At 42.1% G+C, this 22,298-nt stretch overlaps 1 protein-coding gene across 1 annotated transcript in view; it reads right to left on the reverse strand.

Moving 5' to 3' along the window:
* The window catches only part of PCSK1 (proprotein convertase subtilisin/kexin type 1), a 44,261-nt gene that overhangs the window by 19,214 nt on the left and 2,749 nt on the right, over positions 1-22,298 (reverse strand). Inside the window, exons 2-7 of the mRNA XM_066273873.1 lie at positions 21,335-21,439; positions 17,617-17,727; positions 14,880-15,026; positions 13,098-13,174; positions 7,126-7,214; positions 435-607 (exon numbers count right to left, since the gene is read on the reverse strand). Of these exons, the coding sequence (XP_066129970.1) occupies positions 435-607; positions 7,126-7,214; positions 13,098-13,174; positions 14,880-15,026; positions 17,617-17,727; positions 21,335-21,439 (702 nt within the window). The remainder of the gene's footprint in view (positions 1-434; positions 608-7,125; positions 7,215-13,097; positions 13,175-14,879; positions 15,027-17,616; positions 17,728-21,334; positions 21,440-22,298) is intronic.

The raw sequence follows: 22,298 nt of genomic DNA on the forward strand, positions 1-22,298 counted from the left end.
GCAGTAAGCCCAGGAGACAGCGCCACACGAAGGCAGGGCCTTCAGCAGGCACCTACAGTAGAGCAGGAAGTAGCGCCCCGCCTGATTTCAGGATGCATTTCACAGCATCCAGAAGAAGTCTGGGTAGTAGTTTATCTAGCATAAAAATTCAAAAGCAGAAGGAAAATAGCAAAGGACATAATCCAGAGTATTTTAAAATATGTTTTAAGAGTAATGAACCTGTTGAATGTCAGACCCAAATGGGGAAAAAAAATCTCTTAACCCTTAACTTTCATCCCTCTAAAGAATGACTTTGCTCTCTCAATGCATTTCAAAACATAAACAAGTACAACAAATTCACAACCATTTCTTTCCATATAAGCTAAATGTTCTTCCCTTCTTCACAAAGCCACAGTCAGATTTTATTTCAGATGGGTCTGCATTAAGCACCTCACCTGTTTAACACCATATTCAAAAGCCTTCTGGGCTAGTCGGCCAGGCCCTTCCACAGTTTTTCCATCATCATTAGGGCCCCAACTTGCACTGTAAATATCCACATGTCCAGGATTGAATCCAATTGAACTGGCTTCAATAGCATCGGTCACAATGCCATCCAGCATTCTTATGCCTGAACAGCAAAACAAACAAGGTGATGTCAGTGTGTACATGTAGAATGGCACAATACTCTTAATATTTATTTTTTAAAAGGACTCTCAAAAGAATCAAAAACAGGATAACCACTGAATGTTCCAAATGTCCATGACCTGCTTATAAAAGCACAAGTCACTGCTTCCATAAACTTTCTTATCTGCCCTTTAGAGATAACTCAGTATGCTGTGCAGTAGCCAGTTGTTGTGGATTAAAAATGCCCCCCACTCTACTGCTCCAGTAACCTGAAAATGACAGAATAGCTTTTAGAAAGTTGCATCAAACAGCCCCCTCCCTTTTTTTTAAGTGAGAGGAGGGGAGATAGAGAGACAGACTCTCACATGCACCCCAGCCGGGATCCATCCAACAACCCCATCTGGGGCCAACTTTCTGCCCATCTGGAGCCATGCTCACAATGGAGGTGTTTTTAGCGCCTTAGGCAGAGGCTTCATGGAGCCATCCTCAGTGCTGGGGGCCAATGTGCTCAAACCAATTGAGCCATGGCTGCAGGAGGGGAAGAGAGAGAGAGAAAGAGAGAGGGAGAGAGAGAGAGAGAGAGAGAAAAAAAAGGGGGAGGAGTCGAGATAGTCACTTCTCTTGTGTGCCCTGACCAGGAATTGAATCTGGGATATCCATAGGCTGAGCCGATACTCTACCATTGAGCAAACCAACTAGGGCCAAACAACCTTCCCTTGACATACCTGTTAATGACTGTACCATGAAAGTTGTTGCCCTACCTGTGTCATACAAATGATTCTGTACAGGAAACCATGCAGCTTGAAAAGGCCTATCCACAATAGGAAACTAACAAATAGGGAGAGAACTCTTGTCTCTAAGCACTGATTAAAAATAACCCAGAGGCCGTTCTTTCATGTGTTTGCTAAAAAATATTATCAAGGAACATGTTTCCTTTTCTTCTAAATGATTTCCGGGATGGAATCATTGCTGTGGATTTTGCTCCTGAGGGGGAAATATTTTTCATCGGGAGAAGGCAGGCACAGTAGCTGTAAGGTCGGTGGATAATGGGGGATGGTCACGTGGGGAACTCAGACCCGCGAACTTTGGCTAGGACCGCCCACAACCAAGTGCGCCAAAAGGAGGCTTCATAGGAACCATTTGGAAAAAAGCCATCATCTGCCAGCCAGTGAGATTTCACGTCATGTTAGCTCCACTTCCCTAGAGGGACCCCTTTAAATATCTCCCACGCGGTTTAATCTTTGCAACTTCCCTGGTCTCCATCTCCTCCATCTTTCCTTCTTCGGGGCCAGGGAACCTTGCTGGGTGGGATGAGCACTCTGCACTGAATAAAGCCTTTTGTTATTCCACACTTGGTGGCTCTGAGCCCCGTTCCTTCCTTCTCGGTGGGGAAAAATACCTTACATTTTGGTGCCGAAAACCTGGAAGGAGTTAGAAGTCTGTAAGGACCGGTCCTCTCCCCTTCCCTCCGAGAAAGAACCAGGATCTTCCACCCACTTCAGCGCACGGTGCAGTAAGTCCCCTGCCTCCAGCCTTCCTCAGTTCTTTCTTCTGAGACTCCCTGTCCGAAACTGTAGCTACGTCAGGGAAGTCTTTTCCATCCGTCCAAGTGCGTGTGCTTGTCCCAAGCACATCCACTTTACCTTTTCCGTCCGTGGCCAGACCTTGAGATTTAGGATGCTAATACTCAATACTGACCACTCCGAGGACTGAGGGCGGCTGTTGGGGCACAGGAATCTCCCTCCCTAAAGAAGAAGAAACTGTTCTTCTTCTCTGCTGTGGCCAGGCCACAGAACCCACTCAATTAGCCTCCTGAAGGGACTTTCGGTGTTAACACCCTCACCAATTTATCGCCAAAAAAGCTGGGAACTGATTGGAGATCTCTTACATACACAGCTTCTAATTATTCGCACACCTGTCCTTAATCTCTGTGCCACCTGTTCCACCGCGCAGGCCTTTTACTGGCCAGAGAAACCTCACCTAAAACCTCCACTCCTAATCTTTCCTTCTCCGTGGACTCCCAACTCTCTCCCCCTCCTGCCTGACCCCCGGGGGTGCCCCTCTCTCAGGACTTTTCTCTGGTTCCTCTGCGGACCTCTTTTGTGCTCAGGTCTCTTCCCTCTGAGAGCCCCCTCCCCTCCCTTCTCAAAAACCTGATTCTTTCTTTTTTTTTGTATTTTTCTGAAGCTGGAAACGGGGAGAGACAGTCAGACAGACTCCTGCATGCGCCCGACCAGGATCCACCCGGCACGCCCACCAGGGGGGCGACGCTCTGCCCACCAGGGGGTGATGCTCTGCCCCTCCAGGGCGTCGCTCTGTCATGACCAGAGCCACTCTAGCGCCTGGGGCAGAGGCCGAGGAGCCATCCCCAGCGCCCGGGCCATCTTTGCTCCAATGGAGCCTCGCTGCGGGAGGGGAAGAGAGAGACAGAGAGGAAGGAGAGGGGAGGGGTGGAGAAGCAGATGGGCGCCTCTCCTGTGTGCCCTGGCCGGGAATCGAACCCGGGACTTCTGCACGCCAGGCCGACGCTCTACCACTGAGCCAACCAGCCAGGGCGAAAAACCTGATTCTTATTCACCACTACCATCTCTTTCTCCTCCTCTGCTGGCCAGGGGCCCCTCCCTTCACTGTGTTCTTAAGTCCCTCCTCCCTCAGGCCATTCTCAGCCTGGCTTTGGCTCTTACACCGGTTTTCAGGACATCCAACCACAATTTTCTTGCAGGAAGTTCCTGCCCTGTCCAGCATTTCCTGCAGGATCTGGGTGCCAGGCTCCACACGAGCCCCCCTCCTCTTATTCCCAAACCCCTATCTGGAACCTGTGAACATGGCATTTAAAGTTTTTAATGGTCCCAACTGGTAGAAACTGGCCAAAGCTGTTCGCCAGGCCCGCATGCAGCAGAAGGTAACGCTCCAAACCCCCAGGTCTTGTGGCAACCCTGAGACCAGCAGAGCCACCACCAGCTTGCTTTAAGTGTGGCAAGCAGGACCACTGGTCCCGGGAGGGCCCCTGCCCATGGCTGCCCACTGAGCCCTGCCCTGACTGCAAGCAGCCCAGTCACTGGCGGAGTGATTGCCCATTTGGGCAACAGGTTTTTCCTCAGTGCCTCTATGTGGAGGACAAGCCGCCTGAATGGGAAGGCCAATCCAGCCAGGTGGGTGCATCGCTCGAACTCCTAGGACATGGCCTGGACTCGGAGAACCCAGGGTTCTGCAAAAAGTGGTTAAGTCCATCTCATTTCTTGTGGACATGGGGGCTGCCTTCTCTGTTTTTGCCTTCATACTCTGGACCTCTAGTTCCCTCACAGGTCTCGGTTATGGGAATGGATGGGACCCCTTCCTTTCCCCTTTTTACGCCACTCCTGACGTACAGTTCCGCCTCAAGCTTGCCTCCATACAGGACCACTGGCAGTCGGAACCACTGGACTCCATCCATCTCCAGCTCACCAAAAGGCTGGACCCTGCAAATCTCCCTACTACTTCTCTTTTTTTTTTAATCCTTACAGGACCGCATACGCAAAGTTTCTTAACTCAAGGCCACACAGATGTTCCTCCTGACACCCCTCAAAGCCACCATCTTCTGATCTCCCCCTCCCCACGACACCCCTACTTAGCAGGAAGTAGCCAGACGAATAAACGGCGCCCTTTTTTCTATTTAACACAAAAGGTCAGAATGTAAGGTTGGTGGATAATGGGGGATGGTCACGTGGGGAACTCAGACCCGCGAATTTTGGCTAGGACCGCCCACAACCAAGTGCGCCAAAAGGAGGCTTCTCAGGAACCATTTGGAAAAAAGCCATCGTCTGCCAGCCAGTGGGATTTCACCATGTCATGTTAGCTCCACTTCCCTAGAGGGACCCTTTAAATATCTCCCATGCGGTTTAATCTTTGCAACTTCCCTGGTCTCCATCTCCTCCATCTTTCCTTCTTCGGGGCCAGGGGCGGGATGTGCACTCTGTACTGAATAAAGCCTTTTGTTATTCCACACTTGGTGGCTCTGAGCCCTGTTCCTTCCTTCTCGGCGGGGAAAAATACCTTACAGTCGCTATCTGTGCTTCCCAACAGGCTGTCACCATCATCAGACTCACGCACTCAGGAGCCAGGACAGCAAAAGCGATTTAGACAGATACACGGCAGCTACCCGGTTATTCCTGGCTTCAGGCTGATAATGCAATGGAATGCACAGCCTTAGATTTTCACACTATTATTTACAATGGAGCATAGGTAAAAGAACATGTAACTGACATGATTAGTGAAAGTCATATTTTTTAAATTGTTTAAAAATGTGTTGGGGGTGAGGGAGATTCCTAGCTCTCTACTTACTAGGTGCATGATTTGGAGCAAATCATTTAACCTCTCGGTGCCTCTTCAACTGTGAAATGGGGATAGTAAGAGCTCACATGCTTTGAGTATGAGCTACCACCATTCTTCAGGCCTTAAATTTATAAACCCATCTATTCTTACAACACCAACTGAGATGGGGTCTGTAATTCTTCCCATTTTACAGGTGGAGAGACAGGCCACACAGATTAAAATTAGGAAGCCAGGATTTGAATCCCAGAAATCTGGTATCCAAATACATTCTGTTTACTTCCAGGATAAAATTGCCAATAATGTGTTGTAGGATACAGTCAGTGCTTACAAATGAAAAGTTACTACATTAAAAGATACTTGGGGCTAGACTATCAAGGGATGGAGTAACGGAAAAGGATCAGCAGACTTGGAATGAGAAGTTTTGTGTTTTAGTTCTACATGGCCACAAACTGCTGCCTTGACAATCTTGCTTTCGATTCTTCCTTCAGAAAATGAAGGGATCAGCTGATCCTGTCATAAACTAGAGCTACGTAGTTCATTAGGACTTAAAAAGTGAATTCTTTTTCTAGGTGATATTTAATTTGTACTTCTTCATATTCATTCAATTAACATGGTGCTAGTATCAAAGTGATTAGAACTGACAAAATCTAAGTGTGGTGTGTCAGTGAGAGAGGCATTGTATATGCCAGGGTGTGCATTTATTTCACTTCCGATAGCAATACAGTCTCTGTGAGCCCCTGCAGATCCAGCCTCTACCACCCTTCTCCACAGGAACTGCATCAGTGGGCCTCTCCTCTTCCCTCTGGGTTCAGCCACTGAGGACAGCAGCAGGAGGCTGCGGGCTTAGGGGAGAGTGAGGCCCTCATTCGCCAGAATCCTCCTTGCCTAGAAATCGCATGGTTGTTGTACTCAAGGCCACAGATCGTGTCCAGTTATTCCCTCCTATGAGTCCACAGCTTTCTCTCTCCGGTTTCCACGGACTCCTTCCCCTTGCTCCGTTAGGGCTAGAGGTGGTAACATCTGCCCACATGATGAGTCCCTGCTGGTTTCCTTTGAACTCTTGTAAATAGTTCCTTTATTTAATTGTTCTAATGGACCTAACCATATGTTTTACCATAAAGACACTTACTGAAACAACTAGAGATTCTAAATTCTTGCTATTGAAGAGAGAAACTTTGGGTTCTTAATAAAACAAGTATGTATTCTTTTTCTTTTTAAAAACTGTTCTTTGCTATGAAATTGTGGTAAGGTACCAAAAAGTTGCAAAATTAATATTGATATTTAAGGAAGAAAGGTCAAGCTTTCTGTCCCATCCTTTCCTCAGGGAGGGGAGGGAGAAGAATGTAGAAGCTTCCTGACTTACAAGGATAATGGGTCATTTAGTTTTAACTATAGAATAAAGGTTGTCTGAGGAACTTCTTTTCTCTTTCAATGGGAAACAGAATTTACATACCACCCTATATTGATTTTGGCTCTTCCTCCCTTCCTTGAATCCTGAGAGTAACATACCTCTAGGCAAAGGAGGGAACAGAGACACTAAAAGATTTGTAAATGTCTTTGATTGTATTACCTTGAAAGTTTTAATGTTCTGATGAATCCCCTAAACAAATGGTATAAGCTTGTGCCATGATGTCATGCTCCCCCCAGCCTGTGTGATCAAGGGTATATAACCAGCCTCTGAAATACATTTGGTGCACACGATTTGGGTCTGCAATGCCCCGTGTTAGCCATATGCAGCCGGCATATTTAATAAATCTCCTCCTTTTAATAAAACCCTTCAAAATTCATCTGGACCTGGTGTCTCTACATAAACCCGCGGAACTAAGGTACAGTACTTTACAACAAAATGAAGAATCATAGAACTGAGAGGCAGGGAAATTCTTTGCCTAAATTTACCTCCACCTTCTGTTACCTGAGGAAGCACTCAATAACAAACCCTTCTAAATCAGAACACAGAGAAAATTATATTTGGTTTAAAAGCTATTCAACATTTCCACCCCACCCCAGCCCCCCATGGCTTATATTCAGCTATCATTTTCTAGGAATCCAGATCCACTGATTCACTTGCAAACTATACTCAAGTGTTGTAGCCAATTTTGCACAGAGTCCATTTCTTCCTCTGCTTGTTGGGAGCCCACCTCCCCACCTCATTTACACCAGGTGATGCAAGACTCAAAAGTGCAAAACTACAGGAACAGCCCCCTGCTTTACCTCCAACTTTGGAATTATATGCAACTCCGACCCCACACTTGTGATTATTTGCTTGCATGGCAATTTCTCCTGCACATCTGGTCCCATGCCTGAGGATTAAAAAATAAGAAGTATAAAAAATAAATGCAAACAAACATTTTTTTGCATATAAATCTAAGCTACATGATTACACTGGCTTTTTTCTGGTTTCTTCCCATCAGCATTAGATGAAGTGTAGGTAGCATATAAAGTGCACTGGTACAGGAGCCAGAGTATGTAAGTTCAAATTCTAGCTTCTGCCACTAACTAGTGATGTGACTTTGGGTAAGTGTCCTCAAGGGCTGTGCCATCCTATGAGATACTGTGTATAAGCACTTAGAATAGTGGTTGGTATAAACAAGCAATCCCTGGGTTACAAATGAGATAGGTTCTATAGGTTTGAAAATGTTTAAATATAAGGTCTACTGGAAAGTTCTGTCAATTTTTGGAATAAAACAAAATACAAATTTTTCTTACTGTCAATAAACTATTAAATAATTGCCATTATCATTAATGATTTTATAATTGCCATTATTATTAATGATTTCTTGCCAGCATGAGGGCAATTTGTATATCCCATTTTTGAAAAATGTTTTATCTTTTGATGCAAAAAATTGAACCAGTGCTTGTTTGATATCTTCTTTATTTTTGAATATTTTGCCTTTCAAAAAAATTTGTAAGGACAAAAACAAGTGATAGTCAGAGGGTGCTAAGTCCGGGGAATATGGTGGATGCAACAGACATGCTTCTGTAGCATTTCTTCCTTGTTGAAATTTGTAAAAATTACAGCGGCGCAAATGAACTTTATCAGTAACCATGGGTACACTATCGCTTCCCACATAAGACTAACGTCAATCAACTTTGTTTTAGTTAATTTGCTACATCAGTATGTACACATTAAGAAGTGATAAAAATAGAGAGGCACACATGTGCCAAATTAACATATGCTTACGTGTTGAAACTTGTTGTGATAGAAACGGACAGAAATTTCCGGTAGACTTTATATTTATGTGCACAGAAAGATAAAAATAAATACTATCTTAAGACAAACATATGTCTAAGTTTCATTTAATAGGTAAATGTACCTATTCCAACAGACATACAAATTCAACTTAAGAACAATCCTATAGAACCTATCTCATTCATGACCCAGGGACTGCCTATAATAAGAGATCAGTTAACTATGGATACTATTATGAGCAACCGTGACACTTTCAGAGTTGTTTCTAAATAAGTGGCTTCTGCTCCATACTTCCTGGCAGCGAAGTGATTTCTCACCTTTCTGTTAGGGACGTCCCAGATTAGGTTATCTTGCGCCAGTCCTGGTAGGATACGATAGAACAGAGCACCCTCTCAGGAACTCCCTGCTCCTCTAACCCTTCACCAAACTAAAGCATCTCGGGTTTTCTGGGACCAAGAGGAGTTTGAGATTTTAAGAAGACATTACAGGCTCATTGGAAAACCAGGGTGTTTTTACAACTGTGATTGGTACCAGACGCCTGAACAAGATTAGGTTTTGCAATCAGGCAAAAAGGGTAATTGATGATTTCAGAGTATTTGGAGGAAAAAGATCCATCTCTAAAATAGACCGAGCTCACCACGAAAGCATCAATTCTGACATTCTGAGAAGAGTACATAATTGCCTTTTTTCACCACCACCCTGCCCTCAGGAGAGCCTGTAAGTCAAGAGAACTTGACTGTAAACTTGTTTATTTTAGGACTGGGTTCCACAGTGCAAGCACCTGGGAGTGCTGTGAAGGCCGCTGGTGCCGTGGGGAGCTGTTGACCGGATATGCCGACATGGAGGAAGAGAAAAGGGTTAGCACAGAGCAACGCTGTCAGCCAGCTACTTTCAGAACCTGTCACACTAGACACCTATTAATTTGGCCTAGTAAGGAGCGTAAAATTCAAAATTAACTGGGTCATCCAAAATAATTCTTTTTCACTTACATCTTTTCCCTAAAGTACCAAAAAAACCTTCCCACTAAATGATATTCCTGCTCCTTCCAAATATTGGATAGGAATCCTGAGTCAGAACAGTCTATTATCTTTAATTCAAGTTCTTTCCTAGTGCGGTGGGTCTCTCTCTGCTTCTTGTCGTCTCCTAGAATTTTCCCCTTTTGGGAAGTGGCCCTCCCTGACTCCTTGTGGTTTTCTCTATCACAAGGCTCTTTCTCCCCAATAGCTTTCAAGGATTAATGCAGATTCAGAGGCAGAGATTTATATTCTTTCTCAGAATCTTCAGTTTTAAATTCTTTCTTAGACACATGGATCTTGTTACCAGGCAAGATTCTATTGAGAGTAAAGCTAAATTGAGGCAAGTATCACTAAGGGACAGACACAGTGTTGAGTGTCTTGATGGCATATTACTTGAGCTCCTGGCGTGTGCAATGCTTGAAACTAGAGCACCTCTTGGGTGAAAAAAAAAATGTAATCCACATATTACTTAATCTTTGAGTTAAGATTCTCTAACTTGCAACTGAAGCTAACCTGATCACCACACCCATTTTCTAAGACATGTGTTCACACTGCGTACACAGAAGGCAACTTTTTTGATGGATTAGTCCTCTCTGCTTTTCTAGAAGGAGAAATTCAGTTGCCACCCTCTGGGAAATGTACTCCCAAAAGTCACCATTGCCTTTATTTACATTTACATAGTATGGGAGACAGAGCCAAGGATGGGAAAGCCTCTAGTCTGAGCCAGCAGATCGGCCTGTTGAAAAACACCCCAGCAGTGTCCTAAAAATGATGCAGTATGACACAACCCATTACTATCTCTCCTAATACTGAGGACTATTTTGTTAAAAGGTGCAGTAGACTCATGCTACAAATAGGGAGTGGTATTCTTTTCCTCCTGTTATTCTTAGTTCCCATCTACATACCTTGAGAAAGAAAGAGGACTTTATCAAAATAGTTCTACATAATTCTTTATAAACCTGTGGCTTTTTTATTTCCCTCTTAAATCAGGTTCTGAGATAAAATAACCCTCTATTTTCTTAGAACAATGGTAGTAACTGGCATTCAAACAGATCGATTTTTAGAAAATTATTCCCAAGATAGTTTAAAGACTACTCTTATACTGGTTAAAATACCCTTTCACACATGTTATTTAACTAGAAAAATAGTCTGTAATTGGTATTGAAATACTGAATACAGATTAATGCCACCGTAATAGTAAGAGTTACCTGTACTTTTAAGACTTTATTGTTTAGTGATGCCTTTTTTGATTTGCAGGGGAGAATTCAAATGTAGCTTCTAATAATCTCATTTACATAGTAATAAAGAACAGCAGCAACACAGGTAGTTTGGAGATATAATGACCTGGAATTGTGAGTTAATAGGTCTCTAACTGTCATAAGGCCAAGATAAAATGGGGCCATTTATTTTCCAAACCTGAGATATTTATTTATTTCTGACAACATGCTTGAAGGATAATTCTATTTTTTATAATACTTTCTGATAAATGATGAGGATGCTACCTTTTTGGTTGATAATCAAGAGGACCCTGAGAGAGAGTTAGTTGTTTATTGTATAATTTTCAAATAGTAGGTTCTGAACTGGCTCAGAGAATTGACTTGTTTCTGTTTCTCCCTCTATCACAAGATATTATTTTTGTCATTACGATTTCTTGCTGAAAAAGCAGTCTATCTTAGTTGATAAATGAGAAGCTTTGAACATCATCATCATCATTATCATCATAACAAACACTTAACTCTTTGTGTAGCAGGAACTATCCAAGCCAATTATATATATAAACTCACTTAATTCCCATAATAACCTAATGAAGTAGATACAATTATTATTCCTTTTTAATAGATGAGAAAACTGAGACACACTGAAGTTAAATCATTTACTCAAGGTCACCTAACTATTAAGTGACAGATCTAATATCTGATCTAAATCTAGCAGCAAAGTCTGTACTCCTAACTGTTTAGCTACTCCACACTAACTCTAAACTGTACGGAAGGCCCAAGGCAGGCTCAGAATTTTCATGCACAAAATAAGCAGTTATCTGGGCTGCTTCCTTAGGGGCCTTTGGAGTTCTATGAGCTGAAGGAATTATATTATGAATACTGTACTGTGATGTAAGATTTCCCTTTTGGGGAAGGAAAGTGGGAAATCGAGTCCCCCTCCTCATGAATAGAGCAACTCTAGAGCATAGCATTTCACCAAGAATTCACCTATCGTGCAACCATCACCCTCACTGGATCCTGGGGCCAGACCCAGGGCACACTGCCTAGGAAGGGGGCTGACAGCTCTAGCAGACACTCTCCCCTGCAGCACACATGACCTGCCGGCACATTTCCTCTTACTCTTGACCATGGGAGTGAGGTGAGAGTTGTCGCTTTTACTTAGTTCCAAGAAGGGTGCCCCTTCCTTCTAAGCACTTACTGTCATTTCTTTAGGAAGTTCCTTTCAGGGAGGTAGGGAGCAGACACCTTGTTACCCACTTTAGGAGACAATATAAAAAATAGAGGTAGGGAGAGATAATGTCCTTGTGTCACTCTCTAAACTGGTAATCAGCAAAGCTGTGACTACCAGCCAATCTAACATCACAAGGTTGTAATCCAAAAGAGCAGATGTTCCTCCTGGTCCTGCACTGTTCTGGCTCAGACAATGGCTGAAAATTCATATGGGGACCTGCTGTAAGTCCCTGAGAGATCCCACTTGCCTCCAAGGGCACTTCCTCACAATTTCTGTTATAATGTTACTAGGATGTTCTAACCTCTAGTGGGTGTTTGCTGTAAACTCTTTAAGAAATAAACCGTAGAAGGAATAAGTGGTACTGAAAGAATCCTCCTCAAGCCTCCTCTGCTCCCCAGGAAGAAATATACATCCAGAAGTTGAAGCCAGTTCATGAGCCCCAGCCTCCCTTCCTGGGGTTGGTTGGCCTTCCAGAGCGGGGACCATCCAAAGAAACAACTTCAGGTCAAAATTACTGCATTAGCCACTTGGGAATTCTGAGAGAGAATAAGAGAGAAAGAGTAAAGGAGAGGGAGGAGGGAGAAGGGAAGAGGGAAAAGGAAAGTGAAAGTGAGAGGAGAGAGGAGGAGAAAGAGAACTTGACTGACCTGAGCTGAGTGATAGAGAGAGAAAGCCACCCGGAGAGAAAAGGGGAGAATCTATGGGGCACCCACAGAGAGCTTTTTGTTGCTTGTTCTTTCTGTCCTCATTTGTAGCAGCAAGCCCTAATTTTGTCTTGGCTTTGATTTGTTTGAGTGTCTCTTCTGGGTAAATCAAATAAAGCGGAGAGTATGAATGTCTCCTTGAAGATGAGTCTGCACATAGACACAGGCAAGGTTAAACTGTTTCTTGTCTCTGGGCCCTTATTTGGCCTCTTGCTTTGGTGGATCTGGCTCTTGGCCTCCCCCAGCGCCCTGTGGCTGCTACAGAGAGTGAATTTAGGAGTCAGAAGACACCCTCTTTTTCTTCCCGTAGCTTTAGAATTCCCAGCAGGAGCTCAGGAACAAGTTGCTAACTAGTTCAGTGCCCCAGAGACTGTTGAATTTGAGGACCAGGTCTCGGGTACCTTTTTTGTCTGGGGTCTGCCCATGCTCCTCCGAAGGAACTGGTGAGCATGGCGGGCACCACCAGAAGTTGTGGGGATTTGTTATCTCGTGCATCTCTACTTCTTTTTTTGACTAACAGCAAGCTTGTTGCTAATAGAAGATTCACAGAGGAACTGGGAGGCGGGGCTGGGCTTGGCATTCTTTGTAAAGCAATAACTACTCAGTAACATTTGAGGGGAGCATTTTATAATTTAAGGAGAAAGTTTAATTGAAATATGGCTCTATAAGCCAAAAGGAATATAAAGAGAGAAGTTTGGATTTCTATTTTAAAAGCAAAAAAATATTGTGGTATGGATGGTGTGCATGAACATTTCTGAGAGCTCAAATAAGATAAAAGCATTTTAAAGTACTACCCTCCCCCCACTCCCATCCACATCTACTCACTTGTTCTCATTTGTGGGATCATATCGGGGAAATGGATCATGGTCATTATCGTTAAAATCATAGCTAGCCTCTGGATCCTAAAGAGACAACAAAAATAACACTGTAGCATCATAAAAAATAAAACAGCACTTCCCAAGCTACCCCCTTTTCATCCTGGTTGATGGCTCAAAAGTCTGCATTTCAGAGTTTCTGGCCCAGTGGGTGATCACTGATAATCTCCATCAACCAGGCAGAGACAGAAAAGCATCCAGTTCTTCCTGATTGTTACCAAAACCATAGCTCCTAGAAGCTCCTGAGATATTAAAGCCAGAGAGAATCAATTTAGTTAATTCAGCCACCTCATTTTTCAGCTGAGAAAGTTGAGACCCAGAGAAGCTGAATGACTTAGCTACAGAGCTCCTGAGCAATACTGACACTCATCTCTCCTGTGAATATCGGCACAAAGAGGGGGCTCCGGTTCATAGTGATCTCTGTCAGCTTTCCCAGGTGTAGTAAATACGCCTGTCATTCAATTAAAGAGTGTGTCCTTGAAATTCAGGACAAGCTTTCAGCTCCCCCTGCCTTTTCCAACCAGATTGCTACACTTACACATCTCCCACAGGAAGATTCTATCACCACTACTGCCACTTCTCTATATTTTCCATATCTTTAAATAATTCCTACTTTCTACTAATATTTATCTCTTCTTTTTCTCCCCTTTCCCTGTGCTCTTTAGCTGTAGGAGGTGGATAAGTGGAAAGAATGAGAGAAAGACAAGGGACCATCTTAAAGATTAAATGCTGATCTAAATAAAGGTCTAAGATATTATGGAGAGCTTCATAAACAATTAAGTAAATACTTTTCATTTACTTATTTCCAATTTCTAATAAGCTTTTTTTTTTTTTTTTTTACAGTTGGTCATTCTTGCACTGCATGTTGCATACTTTGAATTTGAATGTAAGGAATTACATTCACATAACTTTACAGCATGAGAGTACTGACCCATAAAGAATGTGACAAGAAATATTGAAAATGACCTCAGGTCTGACCAGGCACTGGTGCAGTGGATAGAGTATTGAACTGGGATGCAGAAGACCCAGGTTCAAAACCCCAAGGTCGCTGACTTGAGCACAGGTTCATCTGGTTTGAGCACAGGCTCACCAGCTTGAAGGTGGGATCAATGGCTTCAGTGTAGGATTATAGACATGACCCCATGGTCACTGGCTTGAGCCCAAAGGTTGCTAGGTTGAACCCAAGGTCACTGGCTTAAGCAAGGGGTCACTCACTCTGCTGTAGCCCCCTGAGTCAAGGCATATATGAGAAAGTAATTAATGAACAACTAAGGAAATGCAAAGAAGAATTGATATTTCTCATCTCTCTCCTTTCCTGTCTGTCTCTCCCTATCTTTCCCTCTCTCTGTCTCTCTCTGTGTCAAAATAAAAAAAAGAAAAGAAAAAGGAAATGACCTCAGACATCAAGCTTAATTTGATGGCTTTAATGCTGCCAATACTGAGTGGCACAGAGTCTGAATGGCTTTTAATAATGCAGGTGGTGCAGGTGCCTTTGTGTACCTCCAACACACATGCTTCGGTGTACTCCTTAGCTCCACTAAATTCTTTCAATGGCCTTGATACAGTGAATTCATACTAGCTGGCAGAGAGTTGAGGAAAGTGGCAAAACCTTGGCCCATCATTCCCTCGGCCAACATCCAAGCAGCCCCCTGCCCGAGGAAAGGAAAGCCCTAGCCGTGTATCTGTTTGTACAGCTCCCTAAGTTACAAGTCATGGGAGGGCCCAGACTCACATAATTGGCATAGATGTCTGTGTGATTCCACTCCAAGCCATCATCCAGTACAGTGATAACAACTCCTTTGCCTGTGATGCCTTTTTGCCAAACAGGTATCACATGGAGATCCAGCTTGGGCAGGGATGCGGTCATCCTAGTGTCTTGCTGGTAAAGAAAAACAAGGAAGCATTGGTAAGATCAGAATTTTGCTTGCTGCAAAATGAGAACTGAAGCCACCACAGAGACCCATCTTTCTGTCTCCTGGGGTCACTCTCCTCTTTAAAAGAAGACAATTAGGTGGACTAGAAAACAGAGTTGAGCCAAGCAAATCATCAGAGTGCTGCTCTTTCCCCAATTGTTCCAATCAAAAATCACACAAAAGAATGAATCACCCTTATCCCTTATTTTTGAGTGACATGGCTTTAAAAAAGAAGTCTGTCCCTACACTTCTTTCACTTATAATGGCATGCTTGAGTTTTCCATGTACTAAGCCATCTTTGACTGCCTATGTCTCCATCTCCCCCAATACCCTAAGCCTCTACTGCCACAATGAACCTACTTGCAATTGTTGAGTTCACAGTCATATGTGGACTTTTTAAAATAACGTTTAAAAGAGAAAAAGTGGAACCTGGAATGCTAAGGAGGCTGTGGTCTCATCAGGACTTACAATTTAACTGCCTGTTAGCAAATATGAGTGATTTGGGGGCAAGTGTCTGTGAGAGAAGTTTTGGAGTTTTCTTTTTCAGATGGCATTTCTGATAGTGACAATATTGGAATTGTGGGAGAACAGAGCTGGACAGCAGGGGAACACAGATATAAGCACATTCCCAAGCATTTGAGAGAGATGCATTGTAAGAGTGCCAGGTTTCTGGGAAAGGGGTCAATAAGAAATGTATAGCCTGACCAGGTGGTGGCGCAGTGGATAGAGCGTTGGACTGGGATGCGGAAGGACCCAGGTTTGAGACCCCGAGGTGGCCAGCTTGAGCGTGGGCTCATATGGCTTGAGCAAAGAGCTCACCAGCTTGGACCCAAGGTCGCTGGCTCCAGCAGGGGGTTACTCGGTCTGCTGAAGGCCCGCGGTCAAGGCACATGTGAGAAAGCAATCAATGAACAACTAAGAAGTCGCAATGCGCAACGAGAAACTGATGATTGATGCTTCTCATCTCTCTCCGTTCCTGTCTGTCTGTCCCTGTCTATCTCTGCCTCTGTAAAAATAAATAAATAAAAAATAAAAAAAAAAAAAAAAAAAAGAAATGTATAAATAACAACACTCAAAAGTATCAATGAATAATAGACTGCCCCCTGGATGGTGTGCCTCAGAAGAAGGTGGGGGAAAACAAGACCTTGCTAACCAACATGAGGCTGAGTTACAGGAGGCTGGAACTACACAGCGATGGTTGGCCAAAGCGGGAATGAAGGCCTCTATATGAGACGCAAGAACAATCATAGAATGTGGTTATTAAGGCCTCTGGAGCTGTGAATTATGACCCCACCGCTAGTAACCAAGTACTTTTGTTAAGTTAGTCAACTTGCCAATGTCTCTGTTTCTTCATCTATTAAATGGGCATAATTGCCCATTTCAACAACATAATATAAGAATTGAGTTAATTCAAGTCAAACACTTAGAGTATTTGGCACATAGTAAATGCGTAGATGTTAGCTGAGAAGTAATGCTTAGATTAAGAGAGTCAGTAGGAATTGACCCCCTTTCCCATCCATATGCAGCAAGGGTGTCTCAGCCTTAGCTTATGGCTGTCATCAAAATTTATCTTTTATAATTTTTGTTTTATCTTGAGAGTAAGTTTATTAAAGCCAGAGACAGTGAAACAAGTAAGGGCTTAGAACAGAACAAGCAACTTGGCTCTAGAGAAATTTTATGGGAGCGAAATGAGCCTATTTGGGAAGTCAGAGAAGAGGGGCCCATAGGGACAGATTCAGGGTGAGCGCAGGATGAGCTGCTGCCCATTGCTGCCCTGGTTGCAAGTCCCCTCGAGACCCTTAAAGTTTAGGAGATGCAGCCTGTGAGGGAAGAAGAGGGGAAGAGGGACGAGAAAGGCGTGCACATGCTCCCGGGAGGGAGAGTGCCTGTACTTTATAATATTCTTAATAAAAACTTCTATTAACACACATTACTATCGAGGCTTTATATTACAACAGAGGGGAGAACACTTTGCTGGCAGGCAGGAACACTATAATTCCTCCACTCAATGCCCACATACCAATAAGGATTTGGTAACTGTCTTAAAGGTAGAATGATTTGCAACTTTGGACATCTGTAAATAGATATCTTTTTGTCTTTCCTTGCATTCCTTCCTTTAACTTTGTTCAGAAACTCCTGCCTGTAAGCATATAAGAATTGCCACTCAGGAGTTTATATACTAAATCATGTTTACTGTATTCTTTGGGTTGATTTGGAAGTTCTCAAGAGTAACCTTGACCAAATAGATTTTTGCCATGAATACTGTTCTGGAGCCCCCAACTGCAAGACATGAGTCTTCTGCACTTACTCCGGTAAGCGTAAGAAGAGAGGAAGGCAACAGCTGCCCCTGTCTCCAGAGGAGCTGATGATCTGTGTTTCAAACACTCTCACCTGGTAAAACAATAGATTGAGATCATGGAAGGTCCCATCAGCCCTAATCTCCAAGTAACAGCCCTCTGCTGACTTCTCCATAATTAAAAAATAAAAAAACACCAATTGTGCACATGTAACAAAATAAATACCCGGGTCCTCTCCAGTCCTTCTACAGGTACTTACCAAGTACCACTGCTGATTCCACATGGGGTCATTGAAGAGATTTACTGCTGAGTCTTTCAGAACTGAACGTTTGCTCCTCTCTTTTTCATACTGTTGTTCAGCCCATATCACCTACGAGGAATTTTATAGCAAAAAAATCAACAGTCCACTAGACACCTCTGTGTAATCACCTCTCCTCTCACTAGCTCCAGTACCTTTCCCCTCAGGGTGCAGGCAGCTCCACAGTGTTTTTATCTACAGACCAAACCGGCAGCTCAGTGAGAGGGTTGCCCACTGGGGAGTGAACGCTTCTGCTGTTACAGTGAAGTGATGACTGCCTCGAATTATTTACACTGTGATTACAGTGAAAGTAAAAGTTCAGCTGCTTTAATCAGCAAATAGTCAAAATGCCCATTTTTTATATTGAGGTTCCAGGGCTCTGTAGCTGAAAATTATCCATTTTCATGCGATGAGTCAACAAGATAAGAGAGCCCAGAGACTGTTGTTACAGTGATTTTACAGCTTAATTTCTTTCTTTACACACAAAAGGTAGAAATTGAAAATGTTACACAAGACAAGAAAGGTGCTGTGTCCTCACAAATCTGCAACTCTGGCTCCCCTGTGCTTCAATCTCCTGCTTAAGAGTATTTAATATAAGACACAGCTCCAGGGTGGTGAATGAGCACTACTGATCATGCACACTTACCATTCATTTAGTCTCATGTATTATGCAAAGGCATCTGATAGTACAAAAATCACCTGCCCCACATTTCTGGCATAACCCTATTATACTTGAGGTCCTGAGAGGGTGAGGGACTACCTTGTGTTTATATTCACTATGAGATAATACCCTGCTCTGATTTTGCTGGGCAGCATAACAGCATCCTACCCAAAATATATCCGCTCTGTTGTTCACATGGTGACAGTCCAGTGTGTGGTGGGATATTGTTAATGTGAGGATATTTATGTGTCAGGTCCAGAAATAAAAACTGAAAAATCATTTGCAACTAAAGGATAAAGCCATCCACTAAGGCTGAATTTTCAATTAGAAAATATACTGCAAACCTATTTTAAATATTGGAGGGATTTGAGAGCTAAAAATTAGTCACCATAATTTCTTTTTAAAGCGCCTGTACTTTCAAGCTTAATTGTTTTTGGTTTAAAATACCCAATGCTTGGAATATACTCCTGCATCTAAGTTGGTCTTTGAAAGCTGGCTGTTAGGGAACAAGTACTAATTTCTGAGGAAGAGAATAACTTATAGTTGGTGATTTCATTAACAGTTTTATAAAGATAGAGTATTGCTGCATTTCAGGGGGATAATTTGAAAGAATATTATTCCCCATTCAAAAAAAAGCAATTTAAAAGTGGAATTTAAGAAGAGGCACTCTGCCATCTGACCACATAAACATCCAATTGTTGAAAACTGTTATGATCAGTATCATTGCCTCAAAATTCCATATTCATCTCTAGAAGTGCAGACCAAATGGAACAGAACAAATTGGTGGAATCTTTCTATTATGTATAGAATAGGTATCATGTGCTCAATTGTAAATAATGCCTTTCAATGGAAAAAGCATTCAAGATCACCTAGTCCAGTCTTCCACTCAAGCTCCTATGGGTTCTAGGATTTTTTCCTATAATTAAAATATTCTGGGGTAATTTGATAGGATCATACAGACTTCTTTTCCTATGAAGTTATGTTAGAGAGTACATTCTTAGTGCTTCTTCATTATTCCTTGAGATTTCTCTCCTCGACTATTAAGGAAATATCTCAAGAATGGAACTGAGGCATCTGTTTATTTAAGTGAGATTACTTTGAGTAATAGTAACAGTTTGGTATGCCCCACCCTGTCCAGTTCTCTCCTATAAAGATGAGAAGGAAGATTGGTTTGACTTTCTTGTGCATTAATGTCAGGCATGCATTTAGCAAACAAGAAAATCTCTCTGTTGATTTGCCCAAGGACTAAGCCTAGCCAGAGTCCTGAAAGTTATCCTACTTTTCAAAACCCACAGGTAATAAGCCATCTGCCTTGTGATGGTGAAGGAAAGACTTCACTGGACAAAATACTTTTAAAGTAGTGTTCAGCGCCTCTGTTTTGGTCTCCACATCCAGCCATTATTAATTTGAGTAAAAGGTAGCAATGGGCGTGTATGAGCTGTGGGTCACTGCCTGAGATACATTCTTTGTCTGGGTGTGATTGCTTTTTCTTACATGGGAACAGTAGTATTCCAGATCCAGTCACTCCCTACCTTCGTGTGTGTGTGTGTGTGTGTGTGTGTGTGTGTGTGAATCTATATATTTAATTCTTTTAGTTGCAGAACAAATAAAAGAGCAAATTATTTCACAGGGCTTGTGAATTCTATGTACTTTCAACAATTCTTTCACCTTTCTTTCACTTATACTTTTCTTCCTGGGAAGCTGAATAGCTGTGTTCTATTTCTCACAAAGCTTCTATAATTCTCTAGATTGTCCTAGGCAACAGAAATCATGTGTACATATATCAGGCCAGCAGGGGTAAATTTCCACCAGTATGTACATTTTCCATACAAAGCAACATTGTGTATGCAAATTCCAATATTCCCAAGGTAGTCAACATTTCTATTAAAGTTTGCTGACCTTAAAAACAGACTTTGAGCCTGACCAGGTGGTCATGCAAATGGATAGAGCGTTGGCCTGGGATTCTGAGGACCCAGGTTTGAACCCCGAGGTCACTGGCTTGAGTGCGGGCTCACCAGCTTCAGCACGGGGTCACTAGCTTGAGTGTGGGATCATACACACGACCCCATGGTCACTGGCTTGAGCCCAAAAGTTGCTGGCTTGAAGCTCAAGGTCACTGCCTTGAGCAAGGGATCACTGGCTCTGCTGGAGGCTCCACCCATCCCCATCAAGGCACACATGAGAAAGCAATCAATGAACAACTAAAGCACCACAATGAATAATTAATGCTTCTCATCTCTCTCCCTTCCTATCTGTCTGTCTGTCTCTTGCTTAAAAAAAAAAGAGACTTCAAAAATCAATAGGTATATTATACATACATTCAAATTGTCCTATATTCACTTTAGACATTTCCTGCTGTTCCTAATCATTGAATATGTATTTAAACCAGAATGAAAAGAGATAAAATGTTTTGGCTCAAACAATATAATACTTATGAAAACTTTTGCCTTCTAAAGGTTTAAAGCTCCCTCATAAACACTAGTTTCCTATACAATCAAACTAAATAGAAATGGCACAATGTTGTTTTCAATTTCAGTGAAATGTTATTAAAAACAAAGTTCATATATTATATTTCTTTAGCATCCTCACATCAGATATTCAAGTGCTTGGTATATATATAATAGGCATAAAATAAAAGTTTGTTTATTAATTGTATTGTCAAATATTTTATAGTGCTGTCACTTTATTTTCAATTTTTCTTTCAGGTCCTTATACTGGATTTGTGAACTAGTATCTTATATATAATATTTTACATGCCATATATATTAAATTATATACTTACATATAATTTATATGTAATAGTTAATTTAATATATATATAATTTAGCTAATTCAACCAATTCAATTCTATCCAGTTATTATGTGCAATTAAAACCTATGGAATAACAAAAAACACTACACATACAAATAATGGTGACACAAAAGAAATCTTATTTGCAAAGTACTTTTGCTCTTGTTGGCAATCATAAAGAAAGCAGATAAGTCAGGTTGGTTTGAAGACAAACACACAACACTTACACGGTCATCATCAGATAATCTCTTAGTGATATGAAAGGCACTCCTTCGAGACCTTCGGGGATGGTTTTTATGTCTGAGTAAGTAATGATTTTCAAGGGATCCAATCTATAAAAAAAAAATTAAAATTAAAACCAATTTTCCAAAACAGTTATGTATGGATTAGATTGAAACCCAACTAAATTAGAGACAGCTTTTATTAAGCCCCTTCCTTGTACTTAAAGTTACATTTTCTCTTCATGAGGGAGATAAGGATAGAGGCCATCCCAGTCTTGTTAGTGTATTCAGTGAGATGAGCTTCATGAAATTATCAGCTGGGCTCCCTCTCACTTGGGGGTGGCGAAGCTTCTGTTTCCCACATTTCAGAGGAACTTCGTTTTTCTATGTGACAATATTGTGTGGGTAGACATTTCTTTTTTAAAACCTCATTTTATCAAATTCATTCTTTCAGAGAACAATAATTTGCCGAAAGCAGGCAAACCCTTTGGGTACTATATGTGATTAGTGCACGAACATAACCATTGAATCCACAGTGATAATTACATAAGCTACTACTAGATTAAAGCTTTGTGGGAAAAGCCAGCATGCCACATTAAATACAGGTGTAAACTTCCTTGGATGACTATCAATACCTTTGGTCCATTTAGAACTATTCTCATTATTCTTTTAAGCTAGTGTCCCTTTATTCAAAATAGTACTTAAAGCTATCAGATTCTCTAGATGCCCTGTATTTCTTTTTATATTAAGAGACAAACAATTGATAATGGGTTATTTCTGAAGAATTAATTCTTTAAATTGGTGGTTCTCATCACCTAGAGAATTTTTAAGTAGAGATGTTTAGGCCCTGCTCAAAGCCTGAACCTAGTTAGTGAATCTGTTATCTGCTCTTGATTGAGTTGGGGAGAGAAAAAACAAAAACAGTAGCTATTGAAAAGATCACCAGTGCTTAGCTCTGTTTCCGCCATCA

The sequence above is a fragment of the Saccopteryx bilineata genome, chromosome 4, assembly GCF_036850765.1.
Source record: "Saccopteryx bilineata isolate mSacBil1 chromosome 4, mSacBil1_pri_phased_curated, whole genome shotgun sequence".
In the NCBI taxonomy this organism is placed as follows: Eukaryota; Metazoa; Chordata; class Mammalia; order Chiroptera; family Emballonuridae; genus Saccopteryx; species Saccopteryx bilineata.